This window comes from Hippocampus guttulatus, chromosome 1, assembly GCF_054856545.1.
Source record: "Hippocampus guttulatus isolate MCC_2025c chromosome 1, RoL_Hgut_1.0, whole genome shotgun sequence".
Taxonomy (NCBI): Eukaryota; Metazoa; Chordata; class Actinopteri; order Syngnathiformes; family Syngnathidae; genus Hippocampus; species Hippocampus guttulatus.
Genome location: NC_141261.1, coordinates 3,647,360 through 3,673,216, shown reverse-complemented (window position 1 = coordinate 3,673,216; position 25,857 = coordinate 3,647,360). Strand labels below are relative to the sequence as shown.

Here is a 25,857-nt window from a genome sequence, read left to right as displayed (position 1 = left end):
ACGACCGGGGCCTGTTCCAAGCTGCTACCTACCGTCCTGAATCCATGCTGAAGGTCGGTGGGGTCAAGCAGAGCCCTGGCCTGCCTGGCCTTATCTAATAGAGGGAGCATGACTTGGTTCCAGAGGGCCGTGTGCAGACGCACAATCTCCTGGATGTTGCTGAAAAGCCGCGGGGGTTCCACCTCGGTGAGCAGGCCACTCTCCTGCAGGTTGAGCAGGCCACACAGGAAGAGCTGCAAAGACGTAAACAAACTTAACACCGTGAAATGAATTTAGCTACTTGTGAGCTTCAAAGTGAAATTTGACAGGGGCATTTGCAGGTTTTAATAGCAATGTTCAGATACTGAAATTAAGTATTTTGAAGATAGACCAAAGGGTGGCACACATTCATTCTGCAGGCAAGACTGTGTTTAACTTTCTTTTTTTTTTTAACAGGACCAAGGTATAGTAATACGAGTGTGATGATATACTGTACATTATCAGGGGCATTCTGCTCAAATCCACAGATTTGTTTCAACAGCGCAGCACACAGTCCAGCATTCACTACAACCAAGTACTTTATTCTGTCTGAGCAAGCTGTTGTACTGTAGAAAATATAGTTTATTTATTTGATTTCTTTTTAACGGACAATTCAGTAGCATTCCAACTAAAACGTGTTGATTTTCACACCAGACAAGGCGTTTCAGCGAGCTTTTTCACGACTTCTATCATTCTGCGTGTCTGCGTGTTGCTCGACAGCGGTTGTACCGGTGGACTCACGTCAGTGATGACTCTGAGTTTTTTAATGTATGTGGCCTCGGTGTGCAGCAGCTCCCATATTGCCTCCTGTTGGTGAAACTGTCTCCTTGTCAAAGTCTAAAACACACACACACACACACAAACAAACAAACAAAAACACACATGCATATACGTGAGTCAAACAGTTCTCAGCATGAGAAGAGCGCACACATCAGACTATGTAAATTTACAGTATGTAATGCTTGGGCATATTCCCAAAGCAATGAATGCTCTTTCTGGCTATCTTAGTTAGTCATGCACTTGCAGTTCATGGCAGTGCAATAACGGCTTGTAAACGTCCTTCGGGGAAATCAGACGATAAACAATAAGGAAGTAGTGGAAACCGGGAAGTCAATTTAATTTTTTTCCCCCCAATGACAAAATGCTGTCTGCAGCAGAGGTGTCAAAACTACGGCAATTTGCAGCCCGCAACATTCCCCCCCCCCTCCCCCCAAAAAAAATAAATAAAATTGACATGGGCCACAAGCTTGGTTAAAAAAGGTGAAGGTGGGCGTACCAATTAAGAACCAAGGTTGAAATATGAAAAACTGTGGATGGGAAATTCCAAACAGTTACAACCCCCCCCCCCCCCCCAAATAACAAATGTACACTGATTAAAACCATAACCTCAATGTGAAGCACATGCAAGCATATGCCTCAAACTGCTATTAGACGTAGGTGACAGCATAGGGGTAGCACTGTACATGCTTTGAGCATGTTAATATCGGTTCTCCAAGACAGACTTGATTGGGCATGGAGACAGCTGGTCGACCTCCGATTTGTTTGGATTACCTCAGCGTTGTCCAGCAACATTTGCCAGCTGTCCTCCAGGACCAAGTCGGGCTCCTGTTCATCTTCCTCCTCCCAGGAGTCCTGGTGGAAGGAGAGCTGCCGCGGCACCTTGGGCAGGCCGAACAACGTATACGAGTGCAGCTTGCTGTGGAGCTGCTCCAGCCGGTCCACTTCCTGGTGGGCACATAGTTCTACACTCTTACGATAGAACATGATGAGGCGAGCCTCTTTATGTGATTATGAAAAGGGAGAACCTTCTAACAATGGGCTTCAAGGGAAAGATGTCAAATGGAAGATGAGGAGGACTATGAGGGGCAAGGGTCACAGATACACATTTGGTCAAAGGGATATGTGTGTGTGTGTGTGTGTGTGTGTGTGTGTGTGTGTGTGTGTGTGTGCGGGGGGTGGGGTGGGTGAGGGGCAAAAGGTCCCACTGGAGGGTCTCAAGCTCCGGTGAGGTTGAATAGACACGAGTCCACCCATGACAGGTGACTGAGAGATAGTGTCAGGATCTGACATCTGTCAGTGTGTGAGATGTGAACACACAAGGGGGTGCAACAATGTTTTTATGATGGCTTTGTTGCAACAAAGGTTTACCACCAGTCAGGGCTGGCTGTCAAACACTTCCATTGTCAATTCTATTCAACTAAATTTTATATATTTACACATTGGATAGGTTATTTATTCCCACATCAAGAAGAGGGGACAGCAAAGGATACCAGAGAGAAAAATATAACAGGAAAATTAAAAACCGTGTGAGATTAGCAATCGCCGTTTTCATTCAACATTTGTTCCAAACATTTTTCTGTTTATCTAAATCTTGCTCAGGAAGAGACATAATCACGTCAAACTATTATATCTGACAGGGGTGCTGATTTGTCAAACATTAACCTGCACCGATGCTCGTAATGTGACAACGTTATTGTCATAAAATTATTGCTTTACCCTTGATACACTTCAGCTGCACAAAAATAAAATGTTTTCATGAAAGAGTACATCAATCAGGGAATATTACTGTTGCGAGACTGAAATCCCAAAGATTTGGACCATTTTAATTTATCTGAAGAATGAATTATCAACGTACTTATTGATTTGATGATCCATTACTTGTCGATTAATTTTTGTGCCACTACATTGTTTTAACTTGCTAGCAGACAAGTAAATAGTGATCAACTAAGCATAATGTACAATTACATCGAAACACCGTCTCGTAATATGATGCACAATAGCAGTAGTACTCATAACAACACAATTTTTCATGGTAATACATTCGCGCGCATTACAATGGATTCAAATTCAAATAAAGCTTGTAATTTTAATGGCCTTCTCCTGTTAAAATAAGAACTGCGACAGAGAAAATAACTATGTATGCATGATTTTCGTTTTCAATATGAGGGACAACCAGTGCGGAACATTTCCCCCGACAACTCATTTCCAGAACTGCTGGCAGGAAAATATCTGAGCCGACAAGATTTGGAGGGAAATGATCTCACCACCGGCACCTCCGACCTCCTCCCACTGTTGCTTTACTACCGTTTTGTTGTAATGTTCTCTCTTCGGTACGTCTGGCCAACAGGAGCCAAAAGGAAGTGGTCACATGAGTACCTGGTTCTTGTTATTTTTTTCAATTTCTTGCCCACAAGACGCCGTTATTGTTTGAAGAAGAAGAAACCATGACAGGTTTACCTTGCCGAAGGATGCTGCTGTGGCGTTGGAGCTGAAAAAGCCACTGAAGCGGCTGGCGGCTCGGTTCTTCCAGCTGTCGGGACCAGAGCCGATGCCGGGCAACGAGCCACCCATCTGCCCGAGCGTATCCGGTGTGGGAATGTTCGTTTCCCCAAGAAACTCGGTCATGTTCTTCCTCCGCCGGGACTGACCCTGCAGGAGTGGAGAGGAGAGAGATTCATTTAAAAGAGAAACTTGAGAAAAACAAATGTCACTTCCCAATGAAAACCACTGAATGTCCACTGCTTGGCAATAGAGATTTTTTTTTAAATTAACCTGAATGATGACGATCTCTGTACCGCATTAAAAAAATGCCCAATAAAACAACCAATTAAATCGGGTTTATGATATTGAGCGTTGAAAAGAACATCCCACCAGAGTTGTCGATCAAACATTTACTTCGGGTCAAGAAAACCGTCGCCATTTTGGGAGGAAGAACAAAGATTCTCAACATGGTGAAGACAAGAGGCAGTCTTTTTTACTTTATTTTAATTCAACAAGTACTGATAGATTTGGGTATTGGATGAAATGTTCTACACAAGTTATTGTCAGAAAACGTATGCCTTCACGGACTGATGTATACAGGCCTAAATTATGTGGCTATTCATTAGTTTTCAAAGTAAATGTGTCGTTTTATCTTGTACTACTCCATTAAGATAAGATAAGAAAACCTTTATTAGTCTCGCAATGAAGAAATTCCCAATTCACAGCAGCAAAGTAATGAAAGGAAGTAGAAGAACAACAAAATATAGGAGCTGCTGGAAAGGCAGCCACTCTCGCGGCACCATTTTGAAGTCAAAATAACAAAAATAACACAACACAACACATAGGACACAGACAAGTAAAGAGAAGCATGAACAACTTCTATCACCATTAGACGCATTGTTTGAAGAAACACACATGCATATATTCAAGCCTAGTTTAACATTTCAAGACGTCAAGCATGGAAAATGTTGGGGAAAAAGAAACATTTACTTTTCGAGTGGTAATTCCATCCAGGAAGAGTCCCTGGATGATTATCTGACGGACAAACACTACATGGTGGTCAGAGGACAGTGCTAACAAATGAAAATGAAAGTATTGTATTGTATCTTCTGAGAAAATAGAAATGTTCCAGAGAGATGAATGGAAAGAGGGAAATACACAAAAAGGGGGGACACAAACAGGAAGCTGTCAGGGGAATTTGCCGTTCGAGATGACATCAGCAGAGCCATTAAAGGAGTCAGACACAAACAGGAGAGGGAAGGACGGCCACTTCCTCGCAGCGAATGCTCATTACATCACAGAAAAGTTGCTCCATTCCAAGACTGACCATTGACCCCCCCCCCCACCCACCATCACACCCCACTATTGTTACCCTGTCAGCATGCCCCACCATGCACCCTTCACTTTACGAGCACCAACAGAGCAAACAAACAGGGGCCGCCGCCGTATCTGAGGAAGCACTTGTTTTTTACCGCCACACTGTCAGTGATGAGGAATCTGCCGCTGGGGGAGGGGGGGGGGGGGAGAATCCCCCCACCACACACTTTCAAATATAGTTCCAAAGGAACTTGCATTCCACAACGTTGACATCAGCAATGGAGCACAATGACAATTCCAAACGAATTCCTTTGCAGACACAAACAAACACCAGAGACACGTTTGTGCTCAAAGCTGATGAGGTGAAGGCTTATGGTCAGACCCAGAAGGGGGTCGGGGGCGGGGTCTGTGCATGAACACTGAGGTTTCGAGACCATGACCAATATTGCTGGGTTCTACCTTTACACAAGACCTGTATTAAATGGAGGATGATTCAAATAAATAAATACATAATTAAATTTACAAATTGAAAAATGCTCTCGCTATGTATTTACATGAAAACAAAAACTACCGGTATACACGGTTTCAGTCAAAATACTAAGAAGCGTCGTCAGTGAAAACAATTACGGATGTTCAGTGTTAAATCACTGATCAATATTTGATGGCCAAAACACCAGATTACTTACCAAATTATGCAATCATTCACAAGTCCGCCAACAAAAATCATTCAAAGAGGGTTTCATCTCACATACATCGTCCAATATTTGCAAATGAATACAAAGGGCTGGGTCATGAAATCCAGAGAAGAAACACCTTTTTTTTTTTCGACAGCTGCCCGATTCCGCTGCCAATATTAAAAAACAGAGTGAACATACCAAGAGTGGAACCATGTATTTTGTAAATGACTTGTTTGTATCTTCTTTTATGACTTATGGTGTGCTTTCATCACTTAAAAAAAACACATGACTTCAAAGTCAAACAAAGGCAACAAAGACCAACTATTATGACGAGGAAGATAAAAGACAACAAGCCAACCAACGAAGAGAAGGAAATGTACATTTTCTTTTTAAGGGCATATCTGGGCCAACAGATCATGGCCACAAATAAGTGGAGGAATAAGGAGGTGTGCAGGGCCTAACAGAGAAAGAATGGACACCGCTACAAAATCTGTCTAAACCATCACTCGGAACTTCCTCCACTTTGTCTGAGGAAGAGTAAATCTCTTCAGTACAACAAAGTGAAGATGAGAACCATTTATCATGGTTTGTTGGAATAAAACTTAGCAAACTTAGCAAACGTGTTACAAACTTAGCATGTCAAAAACGTAAGCAAACTTGGCCTTCCTCTCCAGCGCGTTAATCACTGAAAAATTACGGGAGAAAAACTTTTGAACAAAAAGAGAGAGACTGGTTGGCAAAATGATGTCATGATGCAAACAAGTCAAAAGTGATCGGCTGATGCTCTCCTCTCCTGACAGTTGAACTAAATACAATCTACTGACTTTCACTGAGTTGGGGGTTCACACTTGAAGCTAATGATGCAAACAAAGCCCTTCCGGGGGAAAAAAAGAAAAAGAAAAACTGAGGAAGTTGTAATTAGCTTCCTTCTCGACTCACCATTGAAGCCAGAGGCATGTCAAAAGAAACAAAAACCATACTGATCCCTCAAATGGACTCATGGGTCGCAGCCCATTCTGGAAACAGCTTCCACTGTCTTTCAGTTTTCTCCTTTTAGACCCTGTCTTGCGTCCAGTCGACTTGCCGCCCTCGTCTACAGTAAGGGTTAAGATCCAGGACCCGTTTGCAGTGGTTGCAGGGTACCGCCGTTCCTGAGTGGAGTACGTTTTTCCTGAAAACGGGGACGCCCTAGCAGTGTTACGAAGATCCTGGCTGCTTGCATATCATGCGAACACTGGCATGAAGTCATAGCAACCAGGAGGATCCTGCCTTATTGTGATGGCCAGGAAAGAGGACGGAAGACCCCTGCCCCCTCACCTCCCGCCCATGAGAAGAGGCTGATTTGAATATGTGGAGGCAGAGCTTCAAGGCAACAGCTTGCACTGCTATCATACAAACAATAATGACGAGCTTCCGTTTGAAACCTGATTCTTGAGTGCTGGATTTACTTCATGACACTATCAGGTCAACCAAAGATGCTTCCTGAAGTGGCTGTTTGACTGGTTGATAAAGTCCTGATCGGATGATTCCACAATTCTTCCGAGACACACAACACACACATACATGTGTATGTAGCTCTTCTCAGCAGCTCTGAAATTTTGAAGTTCTGAAAGTGTGTTTTGACCACAGAGGTAAAGCATAACCAAGGGTATTTGCTGTGAACCCGTCATGCCTGACGCAGGGGCAGTGAGTGATGTTGCAACCCCTCACCCCCACCCCCCACCACCACACAGCTACAAAGATTCCATTTACAGTAGGACAACCAGGGGGACCTTCCAGGTTAATGATATTAAACCTCGCTCTCAGCCTTATCTCATCAATGGCCATTTGTGGTAGTAACCTTGGACGACAAACGGGAAAATCTTTACATGGGAGAGGACTGTATGGTAATCAGCAAAGGGAGAGGCTCACCGCCACAGTCAGTGATAACAATTCTCCTTGATCAGGCAGGTTTGATGAACGATGGGAAAACACCGCAACCTCCCTGAAAGCTTCAATACAGAAAACTAAACACTCTCCTGCAGAAAAACGTCACACGCACAACCAGGAAACGGATGTGACAACAAATCCCCCGCTGTGAACACATGCGTCACACTGAAGAGGTGACAAACTGTTTACATGGAATTAGAAATATTTGGGTGAGCCTGACTGAAAGTGGACTTTGAAGGATAGATGCAAAAATGTCCCAAAAGTTTATATAATACACATTTGGAGAGCACGCTTAGAACTGGATTTTTGGGAGCATGTTCACATCTAGGGCAAAACTGATCCTGGTCCCGAGAAGTTCAGACTGGGAGGTAGACTCCTAAAAGCTGATAGACAAGGAAGAATTTCTTTAGACTGAACACCACCCACGCCAAAGTACATCATGTGCATGCAATTTGTAATAAACTTAAATTGCACAGTAAATGGGATACAGCCGTTCACTTCTTGCGAGTTCACTGCATGTCGGATTTTAAAAATAAATTGCATTAGAATAATACATTACAATTACTCAAATGGCAAACGTTGACAGCTCTTTGAATGAAGCCTACCTACCACCCACCACAAGTTAGAACAAATTATAATCCATAACAGGTGGTATAGATAGTGGGAGGATGGAAACGTGCTGGTGAAATTGCTTCATGAATCAAAGTGGAATCAAACGAAGCAATCAAAAGCACATTATGAGCACACCTGCCGGGGGCCAAAATTGACGATCACTATACATGACAGCGACTAATACTAGAGCACAGAAATGGAGAGCCAATAAGTCATCAACAGAGTACTCCCACCTTATATAGTCACATTTACCTTCAAAGTCATAGTTACAGGGCTCTAGAATGTATTGATGGCGACCCCATGTGGATGAAAATAAAACCCGCACCTTACATGCATATACTGTATTGTTTGATGGTGATGAAGTATCAAATTCAAATTATATATACTGTAAATCACACGATAGATACTTGGTCGGTACTTGACGGATTTTGTCGATAGCAGGCGTGGCCTGGAACGAAACGATAAATGATAAATCATTCTGAAAATTCTCCCCGTGAGCCGCAAGGCTACATAGTTATTGGGCACTGCGACCAAATCAGATCAACATATGAAGAGAGAGTGCAGGTGCCATTTTTAATAGAAAGCAGTCCGCAGTGTAACCGGTCAACCAGACAAAGGTCAATGCTAAGAGGCCGTAAGGGGGCATAGCGCCCTATTGCGGGTGAGTTGGGCACAATTCAAACAATCATTTGAATTCTTTCTAAAGCATGTATACTGGAACAATGCGGGTAGTTCAAAGCCTAGAGGGCTAGTTCGCCAAAACTGAAAGCGCAGAGGTGCACCACTATTTGTGCACCCCTGAGATCAACACGTTATGCATACAACAGAGTGCAAGTAGAATTTCCGCATGAGGGATTTATCATCAGTATAATAAATAAAACAAACATACAATCCTGCTAGCTGTTGACATTGTCAGACAAAGGTGGAGATAAACAGAAAATGTTGACGTGAGTTAAGTACAGTAAGAGGAAAATGTGCTTTTGGAGATACGCATTTATCAAAATAGGACTTATAATGAAAAGGTTTTTCAAAACAACTGCGTCATAAAAAATAATTTCCCTTGATTGTCTCGTGTTAGAACACCGAAAGGAATCTTTAGTAAGGCTGCTCAGTGCCTCTCACCTGACAGTCAGTTCCTTCATTAACTTCCAGCGGTGGTGACTCTGGGATCTCCGCTTGAAGAAGGTCCCAGCTGTGCCATGACGACAGGCGGCCAAAGCGCATCATTTAATCGCGCACAAAAAAATATATATATATACCTGTATATCCAAAAACAATTCACTCAGAGACCACAGGGCACAGAAGAGCAGTCGTAGTTCAAAACTGAAACTGCAGCCTGTGGCCCGCCGGAACGCGACCTGACCCTGCAGGTACGAAGTGCTTACAGGCCGAAGGTCACACACACAGTCATCTCAACCTTAAGGGTGTCAGGAGATCTCTTTTGTCTTTTGCGCACACACCCACACAAAACACTACCAGCCACTTTTACTGCTCCACCCACAACACACAGTTGGTATATTAGAGGTCACTCGATGTTTGCAGGTTCGATTCAACTACAGAGAAAGGCGAAAGCCCTTTTAGAATGCAACTGAAATGTTTCACTATATATACATATATATATATATATATATATATATATATATATACCCACATTGTATATATATATACACACACACACACACACACACATACATTTTATATATATGCATACATGAACCTGCATGAAAGTCATAACGACATTCATAGTACAGTAAATGTGACATCTACAGTGAACACAATTTTTGACATTGGGGCAAACTTTACATGGAATAAAAAAAGTTACAAATTGTTTAAAAATGCTACACTTAAAACATATAATTTATCATTTATTCTTCTTACTTTTGGGAAAACTAAACTGCAAAGTGGTGATATTTGAAGCACGCTTCATCAAGCCACTCACTGATACTTGTCACTCTACAAACAAACTATATTGACTATGTTAGACAGCATCACACCCAAGAGGTCACATGTGACCGACACTCTGTCAGCCACTGACATGCAAAACCAGTATGCGCTAGCCAGCATGAAACCTAACGCTCTCTTTTTCTGTGTGCCATCAGACAGGTCTGATCGTGGCCATCATGCAACAGAAACAACATGAAGCAGATTCACGACTCAACAGCACAGTTTGGAAAAGAGGAGGTGAATGAAGACAACAGATTTCCACACAAAAAACAACCACAAACAGAGCGCAGGAATGTTTTCTTTCGTTTGCCAAACCCGTCAATGTCTTATCACTCACGTGAACTTTACACACTCCAGAAGGCTATCGGAGGCTTTTGGATTTTCAAAGTACAGACATCATTATGATGGAACGGAAAGCACCTCCAATGCCAGGACAGTAAAACAACAGCTACTGTTTAACGAGACCCCTGCAAGTGTGATTTTTTTTGGACATTAGTTTAGATTACATTAGTTTTTCAGAGGCGGAATCAATTAAAACAAGATTTCTCTTTGAAACTATTTCACAAAATATACAATTTTGATAGAAAAAAAAAAGATTCCCTCTGAGAATGCCTCTTTGTTCTCACTGCTCCCTTTGCCAATTGCTATTTTATAGACTTGATGGAACGTGACAGTGACAGTGTTGTTGTCACTTACATTTTATATTGGGGACAAACTACCAAGAGAATAAGTGGCCAGCTAACTTTATAAGACTTGTACTTTCCCTTCTTGAGTTCAAGACAAGTCAGGGTGGGAGTTCCTTGTTTCTCACAAACAACACTGGCGGGAAGGTGAGGGAGTGTTTGGAATGATTACGAGAGTCAAAAGTGCATTTACAGAAGCCAAGTCAGCAATGTGACACGGGCCCACGCTGCAATTAACGGTGCAGGCAAACTTCATGAGACGGATGTACAATCTCATCCCTCGTGAGGTCGTGGCAATCTAGCAAGAGTTTAAGAGTAGCCTATGTTTATTTTGTAGCATCAGAGAGGAAAAAGATTAAAACATATTAGATTCGAGTAAAGCTGAAGTTTGTACAAAACAAGGAAACAGACAGTCTGTATAAGCATGGAAAGGTAGAAACAAAAGTTGCCCGTGAATTCCACCAGATACACATGTACTGTATGCTGTGGCATTCTGGAGCCATTTTAAAAGATTTTGATTTGGCAAACTTGTTGGTTTAGCAACATACGGAATGTTAGCCACGCGCGTGTGAGTTTGTCCATCCAAGGCACAGTCATTAGCTTCAAATCGATGTTTATTGGATCTCTAAGCTGAGATGGCTGGGTGCTATGTAGGGATTTAAATAATGGGTATTAACATTTTAAGCTTTCCTGATCACAATGGTGCTGTGTTAAGATTTTAAACAGTGCTTTAAGTAATTGGAGGCAAAATTAAAGGATGACAATCTGGTTTTTGAAAGGCACGTTAAGATAATACAGTTTAACTAAGAATCTCTTCCAGGGCCTACTTTTGCTATCACGTACGGGGCAGAGTTCATAGTAAAACAAAAACATGACCATTTCTTAAGCTTTTTCCATTGCACACATTCAAACTCGCTGCAAGAAACAAAATGCATCCCTTGGTGCTCTTACTGGGACACGTGTTGAGGCGCCATTTCCAACCCTGGGCCAAAATTATGGAATTACCGCTTCTGGAGAATGATCATTTCATGCTTTTCATTATGGTTTGTTCTCCATAATGAAAAGCATGAAATGATCACAAAAAATATATATGTTTTTCCAATACGGAATCACTGAAAATCCCTGAAATCTTGATGAAAAATTATGGAATCATGGAGGAAAAAAAACATTCAAGACTACACTATTAGTACTTTCTTTCACCGCCTCTGCTTTTTGGCTTTTAGAACTCAGATGAGTGATAAACAGTATTCTTCATCAATCTGACTCAGCTTTGCAGATTGATTGATGCCTTGTCATTGAACATTTCCTTTCATTCTATCGTTTCCTCTTTTTTTTCAATTCACATCTCTTGTGTTGGGGGAGTCATGATTCTGGGTCAACCCACTTGGTGCAACAGCTCTCAAAGATATGAGCACTCTTATTAAACGTCGAACTAATTAGCAGATTCAATCTGATTCAGGTATGCGTTTCATTCGTGAAAATTACATGGCGATTCCATCATGATTTTCCCTCAGAATTTTGTCCCTCACCTACTCAAACGAAATGTGACTGACTACAACCATTATCTTTCTTGCTTTTTCTTGAGTGCGTTTCTTAAAGCCAAAAGGGTGGCACAATTCAAATAAAAAACATTTAAATGATTTCTGGAGCAGTGATTGCATAATTTCGTCTCAGGGTTGTATTAGCGACGTGGCAAGATTTCAAAGAAATGACAGTCAGTCAGAATGCTGAGTTTTTTGTGTTAGACAAGTTAGTCAAAATACAACTTCAAATTAGATTCAAACAGTATAACTTCATAACCCATCCAAACTAATTGAACTCTGCAAACTGCACGACACTTTTGACACTTTGTGAGCACGGGCTTAACACCAGTCTCAGTTAGCTGCTGTGGTTCCAGAAAGCACATAACGTTTGACTGTAAACTGTCCGTATAGTTATTTATAGCAAGCAAGTAAAAGTTGCACTTGAGGTCACTTTTAAAAAGCTAAGTCACTGCCTTTAAAGGAATTATCAAACAGTATTGCTGGAACATGTCTGTGAAACAGACAATAACATGCAGTATGTCGACTACGAGTAATAATAAAATAAACACAAAATGGTAGGCCAGCAGAGAAGTTCCCGAACTGTATTTCGATGGTGTTGAGCTCGCATTGAAGAGGTATGTCTAATCTGTTAGTTGACGACGCACTCAGGGCTGACTCCTATCCGATTCCCTCTTTTTTTCTCCACAATTATGACACATTTCCAGTTGCGCCACTTGAATGGATGAAATCTGAAACCTGTTTACAGTATTTTTGCAGCGTAGGAGGGTCATTTTTAACAACTAACTGTCATCGCTGTATGTTGAAACAACTCTTGACTGGACGACTACGGTAGCTCTCAGATAATGACTACCCGACAGTTTATGATCACAAAGACAAAGACTGGTCACATGATGTAAGAGGAGGTCTGACGCCACTGAGATCAAAGAGACTTCCTTAGCAACCGCAATGTTTGTTTTTGTGCGTGTCCGTGCGTGTGTGTGTGTGTGTGTGTGTGTGTGTGTGTGTGTGTGTCTGTGTGCATTTGCTGACGAACTTTCCGGACTTGTTTTCTACAGATGTCAAGAGAAATATTCAACCATTTAAAAAAAATATGATAAGGAACTCCAAAACAACGCCTTTGTCGTTTTGAAAACACAAGCACAAAGTTGAAGTACTACTTTGAGTTGGCGTTTCACACAAATTATTAAATGTCTTTTGCCAATGTATTATGATTCTCATTAAACACGATAGCGTATGTACAAATAATCATGTCAACTGAAAAGCAAAACAGACTTAAAACTTGAGTGGTGGTTTATTCACTTGAGGGGTAGTTTATTCCTCTTTTTGAAGGCTTTAATCCAAAGACTGTACTGTACCCTGCTACAATCTTAGGTATGTGGCCATTCTTTCTCATGGCCAGCAGGGGGGACTGGTTTCAAAGGAAGGAAGCACCTTGCCAACACGGCTTGAAAAGGTTTTCTAACCTACTTAAATGACAAAGAAAAAAAAACGGTTGATAACTGTACCACATTTGGGACGTTTTCCTTTTTCTCGATGAATTAGGTGTTACATGTGGTGGTATTCACCACTGGAGGGCCATATTACAAAGGAATTTGTATTTAATTTGTCTTTTTCAAGACTAAATTGTGTTAATTTACACTCAAACGTACACTAGTCTTTGTGAGATATAAAGATTTTTTTTTTCCAAATAAGCCAACAAGTTAAGCAATACAAGGCTACAAAAATCTGACCAGGAATGTTGCTCCAGTTACAGAATTGGCCGAACACAAGTATAATATGAGATTTAATACGAAAGCTAATCAAAAGTGACACGCTGGCTAATGGAAGGGAGTTGTTCATCTTCAGGAAATAGAACTCCTGGCCCATGTGACAAGGGTCATTAGGTCCCATCAACTTGATGACTCGACTGTGCTACTTCCATGCAGGCAGGCACATTAGAGTGAAGCAGGAAGTGGACTTAAAATGGGCTTCACCGGTTCACATTGTATCAGGAAAGGCACGTGAAAACCACAAACACATTCCCAGACTTCCACCGGGCAAGATACTCCTCGGACAACGAGGACCCAATGGGATCAACAACGGGAATGTGATGGCATGAGGCAGGCATGATGGGAATGCAATGATGGAAGGTGAAGTGATGGAAAGGAAAAAAGGGGGTGTAATGCGAAATGACTCACCAGCGGATCGGCACCCTCGCGACGTCCCAGAGATCCGTGCTCCACTCTCTCCGTGGGTGGCGTGAGGATGTAGGGGTTCTGACTTCCAGCAGGCTTCATGTTGGGCAAGCTCATCGACCTCATGTCCTTCACCCCCTGCTCCACTTTTAGCTCGTCGCCAGGCCGGGCTAAAGTGGAAAGGAAGACAATTAAAAGGTCAAGTCAAACATTTTCGTGACAGGAATAAGTTCTTTGCATCCCTATTCGTCTGAACACGGCATTCAGATTAATATTGCCTTAGTGGAATATGAATTAAGCAGCAAAAATTGTCTGTTTTCATCCATCTCGGGGGCGGGGGGGCATTTTGCCGTTTGCTGACAACAGAAAATGACATCACGGCTTTCCACAAGCGAGTGGAGTACACACGATATTTGCTTAATTTTTCAAGAACTGGTTTGTCTGTTAGAAAGTGAACATATTTACCTCTGAGCAAAGGCTCTGCTACTTTCGGTCCTTTTATCATTGTTGACAATCTACAATTACCCTCTTTTTCTGCAGCACAGATGAAAATGAGAAGAACGTGTTCCACCTCTCCGGCTAGCTTTATTCACTTTTAGGAGTCCACTCCTTTTCCTCTTTTAGTCTGGATAACGGGTGTGAGAGGAAACTGGCCGATACAGATTACCCTCGTTGTTGTAAAGGTCAGTTCAGATAAGAGTGCACATGTCAAATATACCACTTGCCATTGAATCAAAAAGCTTCTTACATTCTGTCAACAAAGTGGTATTGTTGATGCCGGTGTCCCGACTTCTGTTTAGTTTATAAGGGACAATAAAAGCTGTCTGACAGCAGCTATTGGACACACACAAACACGATTTGACACAATCTGGGGCTCCAGAAAGGACGCAAAAAGCCTTCAGCCACTACTCAAAAATGTCCAGCAATCAGACATGACATTGCAGTGTCGCCTTTACCTTTGACTTTGAGGTAGTGCCCGCCAAATCGATAGGCCTCAAAGTTGAGGGACAGCGGCGTGTTGGACTGATCCAGGAACAAGTCGACACGCGACAGCTCGATGCCGTTCCTCTCAAACACTGGACCGAGAACCTCTCTGGAACCACAAGATAAATGACAAAACAAAGATGCTAATTCTCAAGGCTTCTTCCATCCACATGACCTGTGATATCTATTTCTGATACATAGGATCCGAAGACAACCATTCGGACAAATTGAGGCAGTGGGGGCTCGCAAAGACATTGTTGTGGATCGTGTTATGAACACCATTCGTCAATATCACCTCACCTCAGGGTTTTCTTTTTCATAGCAGGCACTATTTCTGTGTTGATGTCAACGTTGAGGTCAAACTTGAGACTGAAGCACTCTTTGCTGGGATCCTAGAGGAGGGAAGGGTATAAACCATCTTAGTTTACAAAGAAGCTCCACTGGCTGCACCAGACTGTTGATGTAGCGCATGCTAGCCCAGGGGGGCTCCTGCCCACTTTAGCTTTAAGCCTCAAAGCAGCTTGAAAGACAATTCCAAGCGCTATGATATGAAAAAACAACCCAATGTATGCTTCTGTCCAGTTAAGTTTTATTGTGTTGCAAACAAGAAGTGTCCCGCGTCAGGATGACGACCTACATCGGTGTGTCTCCTGCGTGGCTTCTTCTTCACCAGCTTTATACCCCCAGTTTTCTTCTCCCTGCAAATAAGGGATACTAGAGTTTAAACAAAAAAAAAAAAAAAAAAAGAAGAAGAAAGGGTGATTATATAATTCTAGCAAACAGTAAGAGTGTTACCAACCCGCGGTCACTGCTCCCCTCATCCTCTTCTTCGAGGTCGGATGGGGCACTGGTGCGTGGGGGGCAGGATCGTGTGGATACGTTCCGAGCCAGGATGGAAGCTATGGGGATTGTTGATTGTAGACAATGCATAACAGGAATAATACTATATACTATAAATAAACTATAATAAAAGTGACTTAGGAGTTGTTGTGCAATTTTGTTGTGCTGCCAATAATGGAGAGCATTATTTATACACACACACACAAAAGAGAGAGATGAGAGAGAGATGAAAAAGAGAGGGGGTGAAAGGGATGAGAGAGAGAGAGAGTGAGAGCGGCACACAGACAAAATCCCTTGGTGGAAGCAACCAGTTGTAATTATTTGAATCACAAAACATGTAGCTGTGTATCTGTGATTAAATGGACATGACCCCTGAAGAAAACATTTCTTGTTTTTTGCACATTTGCTCGGCATTGAGGTAATTAACAAACATTTTATGTATGATGGGAGGGAATAAGAATTTTTTTTTAAAGCATGTTACCTTGAGGTTGTAAGTCAAATCGGGGGTGCCGGTCAAAGTGCATGTTGTCGTTCTTCTCCAAGTGGCAGCGTGAGTCACATGACTCACAGAGGTGGAGGGGGCTTTTGCTATTCAGGCCTTGGCAGTCGGGGTGGTGGCAAACCTGCAGATTACAAAATAACATACAGAAAGGAACTATGTCAAACCAACAGAAGACTGGGCTCAAACAGGATAAAAAAAGTACAAAGCAGCTGCCGACTTAATATAATCAAAACTTCTGGCAAAAAACCTCAGCATTTGAATGACAACTGAAATATTTCCAAGATTTGCACACTCCCACCTTCCCACCATCTGTCTCAGTCTGTCAGCTTTTCACCTTTGCGTGCAGATCTAAGATCGGCTTAAACGTTCAATCCGAAATGGCCACCGCAGAACTGTTAACAGCCAGGCTGACCACAGACCAGCAATGAACTAGAAGCCGCTTTTCAGAATCCAGACAACAGGCAGCAGAAGGCTACAGGATTAAGGAGATCTGTCTCGGACCAGACAGATCCAACACTCGCACCAACCAACCCCCATGACCTCTTCTCATCCCTTACCTCAAGGTATGGCGAGGTGATAAACACCAGGGGGCTCTTGCACGCCTCCGCCGCCATCACGCACACCCGCGTCAGGATACGAGAATGTATCGAAAGACACAATGGAGGTCCCTACTCATGTACTTCCTGTCATTGTGGTCGTGGAGATTTTGTGCGTGTGAGCGCGCTCGATAGTCCATCTTTTATAACAGTGTCATCACTGACGTTAAAGGCCTTCCTGCAGTGATCTTGTGCTTTGAGATAGCGACTGTTGTCAATTGGCTTCTATACAGCAATATATTTAATTAAAACTACAGCTGCAACTCACGATTAGTTTCATCAACTGTTGGTTATTTTGGCGATTAATTGATGATCGGAACTTTTAAAAAAAGGTCTTTTTGTCCTTTCTATATTAAAAAAAGGACATGATTTAAAATCGACAGTGCAGAAAATGCACAAAAAAATTAACATTCAGCTACTGGTTTGGTCGGTAAAATGATGATACAAATAATTATCAACTGATTTGATAATCAATTGGGTACTGGTTAATCATTGTACCTCTAAATAATTAAAGTCATAACAGGTAAACGGATCATGTTTTCTTCTTAAAGGCTTAAATAATTACATATAATGACTTTAAATATGAAATAATCAATAAAACGTATCAGATGACATCATAAATATGGAGGGCCAATGCAGGTTCTGGAAAGGCCACCACAACATATGGGATCCTCGTGAAATTTGGGTTGGCTGTCAGGACAACTGCAAACAATAACATTGAAATTAAAATAAGTGAAATGTAAAATTAAATGTAATAATTTGGACAACGTATGGCTTTGCGTTTTACACAACCACAGTTGAGCCTCAACTTTTTTGTGATACTGCAAATATTGTATATTTTATCGAGAATGTTACCAATTATTAAGTTCTGTTACCTATTCTTTCACTATTGCTGTTAGCATTTTATTGAAAGATACCGGTACTGTACTTATAATGCAATATGGTGATAAAGGATTAAGAGAAATGTTTTGTCATGCTAATGTTGACTAACCTACACCTTGAACCAACAACAACAACAAATGAGAAAAGACATACCCAAAGCGAATTCTTATCCTCAAGTGTGACTCTAATGACTTTATAACCAGATGAACAGGAAGTAGGGATATTCCACTTCCTGTCAAAGAGGAAGTAGTCCATTGACATCACAAGAAAAGGGACTAAGGACCTCACCAAGCAAGGGTACGACAGTGCGAGTACGACACGGCTCCATATCCACGCTGACCAAAACGTCCAGTTGGCCACTGCGCCAGCCTGCTAACAACCTGCCCCCACCTCATTAATTAATAATCCCCTCCTCTCAATGTCTAGCCAGGTATAATCGCAGCTTGGAGGGGACAGGAGGCAGTTGGGGGGTTAAGAAGAGAAAAGGGGAGGAGGATGCGGAATCCCACTAAAAATATAAAGCAACACATAATGGCGGGGTGGACTTCTAGAGGAAAGTTTTTCCTCCAGAAGCTTTTGAGAAAGAGTTTCTCGCCTAATCTTGAGGCCTAATTAGTGCCTGTGCTCTGTCAAAACCATTTGACGGTCCAACAGAGATTAAACAGAGCTGCTCGACCCACCATGAGCAAGAACCTCCTCCTCCCTCGTTCCCTTTCTCATGGCTGCGACCCCTCCCTTCCTTTCCTTTCCAGCCACGCTCACAATAGAAGAGCCAGACTGAGCCGGGCCCTGAGCGCCAACAAGTTATATTTAGAAAAATTTGAGAGGAGCCCTCAGTGAATGCGCCCGTGACCAAAAAGGATTTACAGCACTGCACAAAATATTGATCAGGCTATGTCTCGTTATTCAAACCGCTACCGTGGTCAGTTCCAGGGTCAAAATGTTTCTGTCAACCTTCACTATTGTACAGGCCAGGTTGAATTTAAACATGTCATAAAAAAAAACATTCGTTAACCACGGTTAATAGTCTTCATGTCATTTTTTATTATATATATATATATATATATATATATATATATATCTTTTAACTTTAATATGTATTTTTTGCAGGTGCCATGAACGTGGTGCCTGCAGGTACTGGGTAGCAACATTGGACCACAGCCGGCGGCCTCTTAAAAAGTAGTTCACCGATAGTGGAACATTGTGATTTTCTGGGAATGTTGTAGAAGTTCATTTTTCGAACCGCTTGATCCTCACAAGGGTCGCGGGGGGTGCTGGAGCCTATCCCAGCCGTCTTCGGGCAGTAGGCGGGGGACACCCTGAACCGGTTGCCAGCCAATCGCAGGGCACACAGAGACGAACAACCATGCGCACTCACACTCACACCTAGGGACAATTTAGCGTGTTCAATCAGCCTGCCATGCATGTTTTTGGAACGTGGGAGGAAACCGGAGCACCCGGAGAAAACCCACGCAGGCCCGGGGAGAACATGCAAACTCCACACAGGGAGGCCGGAGCTGGAATTGAACCCGGTACCTCTGCACTGTGAAGTCGACGTGCTAACCACTGGACTACCGGGCCGCCCTGTTGTAGAAGTTATCATTTGAAAATGCAATCACTGACAGAGATTTATAGAAATACAGTGTTGCATATTTTTGATCAATCCTAATGATTGTGACAAATAATCAGAACAAAAATGGATATAATTAATTCTTAAAAACACATAAAAAGGTATTTTAAGCAAATATGTTATTTTAAAAGTGTGTATGTAAATTTCCACAGTGTCGGACTAATAAATGATATCTTATCTTATCTTATCTTATCAACCTGGTCACCCTTCAAATTAGCCCGTACCCAAGAAATACCTCCAAGTTTCAAAAAGGTTGTTGACTCCCGTCATTTAAGTGTGTCGCCTCCAACAAAAACGAAACGACAAAAAGTTAATTTGGACAATTTCTGGACTGAGCGTTCACAAGTTACTTTGACGCCTCTCGTGACATCATGCATGAGAGCGCTTTCAGAAGTTTGCTGTGACTCGAAAGGCATATTAACATGTGCGCTCACACTTATTCCGCAGGCGTGTGTGTCATCAATGATTGCATGCAAGTCGGCAAGAAGATTCGAAGGTGAGTCAGGGTGATTCCTTTCATCTTCCAAACACCACGAGAGCTGTTTCAACACAGCACATATCACAAAGAAGCTTCCAAAGTTTCCAACCTTGCTGTGTGTACTGATTTTTAATTTACAACTTGCTGTGACTAACTTGCTGACAACCTGAAGTAAACATATTGAATATATATTGGATTGTATTGGCTTTCAAGGTAAATGCAAGAATCTTAATTATTATTAATTAGAAGTAATGTTGCATCATGGACAGCTGCGTGAATGACCACATGACTAAAACAGAAAGAGGGAGACTCATCTGTCCATCAAATTCCCCAAGCTTTGATGAGCTAAAAGCCACAGTTGGTTGTGTCAGAAACAAACTGACAAGCATTTTCTCCCCAAACTCAGAGAACAGCCTGTCCTGTCCGAGCACACCCTTCCACTTATGTAAGTGCGTGCATCACGGCGCGCACGGTCTGGTCCAAGAGGGAGGAGTTGAGGCAGGGCTATTGGATCGCTCGGGGGGTACCGCAAGCTATACTTCATGTCACAGTCAAGGTGAGTAATCAGAGCTCCATTTGTTTCTGCTCTATAAACTTCATGATGGAAATATGGCCCGCTCGAGACACAAACACCATTAAATATGATGTAAATAACGGTACATTAGAGGTACATAGACCGTTAAATGTGATGTAAATATGTCATGTTAGAGGTAGGCTACATAGAACTTTAAATGCTATATGATATATACATATGGTAAATTAGAGCAACATCCATCCATCCATTACCCGAATCGATTATATTAGAGAGAGAGAGAGAGAGAGACCTGTCTACAATGCTTAGCATGGAAAAAAAAAAGTTAGGCTTAACACAGACAGCATCCGTAACAGTGGTGTTATCATCAGGCTATCACTATCGAATCTTTTTCAGATTCGATTGTCCTATTCTGTCAGATTATAGAGCAAACGGATAGATCTGAGTGATGCAATGAATTGCTGACTCGGAGCATTTGTACACAGGGGACAAGGGTTCAAATCCTGGCGACAAACTGTAACATAGGCGGTTCCTCGGCAAGACCCATTCTGCTACACCACAATTCTTCGACAACACTGACCTCAAATATATTCGTTTGGGCACCTCAAGAGAGGAAAAGGCATATCGTGCTTGTCATTTTGATACTTTTAAGAGTAAAAGCAGGCACGCGGGGAGAAATACACTGTGGAGATTGCCATCTAAATTTTGGTGATGACTGATCGGAGTTTTCGGACATGAAGCTATTTTTACATGAAATGTTTTAGACTGTTCCCAAAATCATCAATTGATCATTGTGACCTGACCTGCTGTGCCACTGCAGCCAAATATAACGAAAAAGGACATTTAAATATATCTTTTGTCAATTTTGTCATCCATTCTGATCCAATTCATTTCCTGCACATAAGGGCATTCAAAATGAGATGAAGCCACGCCAATTGCTCATCGTTGTCTTCTGACCACCACTCGGAATATGGATGGAAGGCTCCAACATGGTCTGACTGCAAAAGACACCACATCACATCCATCACCACGAACTGCCAGAGCACAAGTCTACAGAGTTACTTAAAGTCAACATCTGGATGACGAGCCTTTGAGGTGCATCTGCTCAATGTTACTATCCTCCACTTTTGTCTCCCAGACAGTCTGCAGTGTCCCCTTGGGAGCGCAACGTGAGAGAGACGGGCCCACGCAAGCGTTTTGCTGGGCGAACAGAAACATTAGTGTCTGCTCACTTCTATCCAATTGGTGAGATGGAGATCTGTGCCTGGCGATGAATTACTGAGATCGGGGGGGCAGAGCAAGGCCCCGCCGTGTCTTATTTATTTTCAATAAATAAAGCGAGCATGTGTTGAGCAGGGCGCAGCAGATGCGCCTGAGGAGCGCTTATGCAACACGACTGGCCGTCTGCTTTACATTAAACAACGAGATTGTGGCCACGTCCATGTTGAGTTTTTCAAACAGAGGCACTTATCTTTGATCCTTGAATGTGAAAACAAAACGACCGTGAAATTCTAATGCATCTGTATAGCTGGCATGTACAAAATAACGCAACGGCCCTCATACACAATTTGGATGCCGGCCTACTTCAATTTCGTCGGAGGAGATAATATAAACAAAATATTTGCTACATGTGTCAATGTACAGCCCTCATAAAACTTTTGAATGCTTAACCGGTAACGTTTCAAGCAACATTTTAGTATACTAGGCTTTATCAGCTTAGTTTTTCGTGATAACATCTTACTTTCATCATCATCATCATCATCATCACCATCACAATTTTCTTTCACTGAATCACTGACACCTTTCTAAAAAGAATAGACTTGGGCTGCAAGTAAGAATTATTTTAGTCAAGGATTAATTTGTCAATTATTTGGCAATTAATCAATAAATCAGATATTTAAAAATACTGTATATATTTTTATTCCTTTGTTATTTCAAATGGACATGATAGGTTCAGCGAAGACTCTAAAACGCCCAAAGGTGTAGAAGCAACTGTTGACTAGCCCAAGGTCTACACTGCAGCTCACCCAAATTCAGCTGAGATGGACTCCAGGTCATCCATGACCATTACCACGCATGTCATCGATTTCACTTTTGTCTACCTGGAAACAATCACCGGCTGCCAATTACAAGTCAAAGCAACAGGTGGCTAGAAGCAGAACCATAAAATCCATTAAAGCCATTTTAACATTTCATGAGCATCAAGTTGTTTGTCACACTTAATATGAACTAAACAATAATCAAAGTATAATCCAAGAAGCACACTTGCAAAACTCTCGATGAATATGTACAATAGCTACTGCCTAAAAGCGCTCAATTGAGTATCCGTAGGGTCCCATGTAACAGCACAAGGAAGCAAGACAGATTTATTCTACATGTAGTGCCCCCCACCCCAAAAAAAAATCCCAGTTGGAATTTTCCCACATAGTTATAACTTAAAACAAATTGCGTGTCGACCAAAAGCCAAAGGGGAAATTACGTGGACTTTGCGTGTGCGAGCGCATGCACGGACGTGTGTGTGTGTGTGTGTGTGTTTGTGTATGTGTGTGTGTGTGCGTGCGTGTTTGGGGCGCAATCCATACACTCACTGAATTTAAAGGGGTGGAAGACTAAATCAATTAAATTACATTAAGATTTTAGCCAACGGATACCTGACAATCAAAATATCATTCCGGCCTTTTACATCCAGTACATGAAAAGAAAGTCGAAAAGATGATACAGTTGCTAAACTACAGTACAGAGAACGTCAGTAAACAAAACTATCGACTGGCTCGAAAGCAGGGGTCTCAAACCTTGATGAAACTGAGAGCGGCTTCTTGGTTACTGATTAATGCAAAGGGCTTCCACTTTGATTTACACTTCTGATATAACAAATTTGCGTAAATTAGTTTAAATGTTATCAATAATTAATTATATTCATCTATATGAAAACACTGATGATGTGAACGATTTTTCACTCTAAGATTATCAACAGGGCGTCACGGTGACCCACTAGTTAGCACATCCGCCTCGGGGTGCAGAGGTGCAGGGTTTGATTCCAGGCCACAACTTTCCTGCGTGGAGTTTGCATGTTCTCCCCGTGCCTGCGTGGGTTTTCTCTGGGTACTCCGGTTTCCTCCCAGATTCCAAAAAACATGCGTGGGAGGCTGATTGAAGACTCTAAATTGTCCCTAGGTGTGAGTGTGAGTGCGGAGGGTTGTTCGTCTCTGTGTGCCCTGCGATTGGCTGGCAACCGGTTCAGGGTGTCTGAAGACGGCTGGGATAGGCTCCAGCACACCCCGCGGCCGTCGTGACGATAAACAATTTATAAAATGGATGGATGCATGGATGGATTATCAACAATGATTTAATAAGGTAGGGAACAAATATCAACATGCAATATTTCCTTGCTTTATTTCCGTTATAAAAATGTTTACATTTACAAATTATCATTTCTACAATATTCACAGGAAAGCGTTTTTTAGAACATGCCTGCAGGCTCCTGATGTGGTGATTGGGTGGCATGTTGGTGACTGACCCCTGCTCTCAAGTTGATCCTGAATGAATATCGCAATCTGCGACCCTAGTGAGGATAAACGGTCCAGAGAAGGAATGGATGGTATTTGGGGGAAAAAGTGAAATATATTCAATAGTTAAAATTTTTTTTTTTTTTTAAATCCTCAAGTGTCTGGCCAATCCTCAGACGCAGTGAGTAATCTGATGCACGCTGGCCAAGGAGAGCTGGCTTGGATCAGATGGCTTGTTTCTTCAACAACTGAGAAAGAGTTGGTTGTCATTAATTCAATTATTTTGGGGGTTATTTGTTTAGCCTTTGAACTGTCATGCTCATACGAATGCATGTTGCCAGTACAGGATGAGCCCACTTAACTACAATGTTATTCAAAGTATATAATTACAAAATACTAACAACCCTCCCCACCCTCGCCCACGTATGATTCAACAAGTGAGGCTCATATTTATAGTAAACCTAAATTCATTGTGAGTCAGTGTCTGCGATGAACTCAAGTCCCGTTTCCATAATGCAATCATCATCTGCTCAATGACACATGATGACAGCAAAATAGGTTTTCCCAGATTAGGAAATAGAAAACTTTGCTTTCAAAAACCAAAACGGAGTCTAACTCGCTCCCCCTTTGGTCCCTTATTATTTATATTTTTATATGCAACGTCTTTGTTTGACCTGGAACGATTGGTGAACGATTGATGGCATACATCTGGCATTGTAAATCAGGCATACGAATGCACTTCCATTGGACTTCAAACGCTACTCAATTTAATTAGCATCGTTGGATTGCAGAGTGAGGTATGTGTTTGTTGTTGAGCTATTTAAACTTGTTGGAATAATGTGCAGTATTTATTTGGAAAATATTGAGTAATACAAATGGCAGGTGTTTTACATTGTAGATTTTTTTTTTGTTTTTTTTTTGCACCCATTAGATCATCTGTTCTGCTCGTTTGGGCCAAGGGCAGCTACACTGAGCCTACGATTTGGTTGCAACTAGCAGAGGCACCTGGAACGGTACATTAGCCATGCGACATTAGTGATCAATACAGACCATACAGTTTGTTGTTCAATAAATCTTGTTGACTTGAGTAGTCAATAAAGAAACAATGCGTACCACTTTCCTGTCGCAGTGATAAAACTTCCTCTTATATGGTTGTGTTATGTAGTCTTATTTGGTGGCTCAAATTATGTCTTTAGAGCCGAATAGGTTTAATGTACAATGGAATCTCGGTTCACCAAATTCCTTCAGAAACTTGAAATGTTCATGAACTGAAGCAACATTTCTCTTTAAAATGAATGTAATTAGAATTTATCCGTTCCATCCTCACAAGGACGTTATGTTTCTATCGATAAATATAGCACAATGTAAAAAAAAAAAAAAAAGTGAAAACACTTTCAAGGAATAATGCTCTATCGCGAGGAAATATTTGAGCAATCTCATAGCCTTTTAAATATAAAGATGCTATCGCTAGATAGCTATCGCAAAACAAACACTATCACCAGTGAGTTTTTCATATATCCAAACAGAGATCAATTTTCCAACCTCGCAAAAGATCCAATCATAAAGCCACCACATCAGCCGCCTTCATTGCCTCTTTATTTTTAATAGTCCAAATGAAATGGTGGCTTTCATCAAACCAAACTGCGCAGTGAGAACACAAACATGAACGCTGTTCACCTTAGCTATGCTTCTTCTGTTTTTTTAAAGCAATATTCTTTGGCTTCTTCATAAAATTATCACCATCAATT

The 25,857-nt window shown here is 41.8% G+C and overlaps 1 protein-coding gene and 1 long non-coding RNA gene across 5 annotated transcripts in view; one reads left to right on the top strand and one right to left on the bottom strand.

The window, feature by feature from the left end:
- Positions 1-25,857, bottom strand: part of plekhg5b (pleckstrin homology domain containing, family G (with RhoGef domain) member 5b) — a 55,238-nt gene that overhangs the window by 6,450 nt on the left and 22,931 nt on the right. For 2 of the 4 annotated variants that reach the window (XM_086104159.1, XM_086104323.1), the window contains 10 exons: positions 16,465-16,606; positions 15,943-16,042; positions 15,781-15,841; positions 15,444-15,535; positions 15,116-15,252; positions 14,163-14,329; positions 3,256-3,447; positions 1,570-1,743; positions 760-855; positions 33-233 (listed from right to left, as the gene is read on the bottom strand). In XM_086104159.1, coding sequence (XP_085960285.1) covers positions 33-233; positions 760-855; positions 1,570-1,743; positions 3,256-3,447; positions 14,163-14,329; positions 15,116-15,252; positions 15,444-15,535; positions 15,781-15,841; positions 15,943-16,042; positions 16,465-16,606 — 1,362 coding nt within the window. The other 2 variants (XM_086104409.1, XM_086104239.1) reach the window with 2 other exon arrangements.
- LOC147210079 (uncharacterized) lies at positions 20,482-25,224 on the top strand. The gene is made up of 3 exons (XR_015100196.1): positions 20,482-20,627; positions 21,509-21,698; positions 25,041-25,224. It is a non-coding gene; the product is annotated as an uncharacterized LOC147210079 (long non-coding RNA).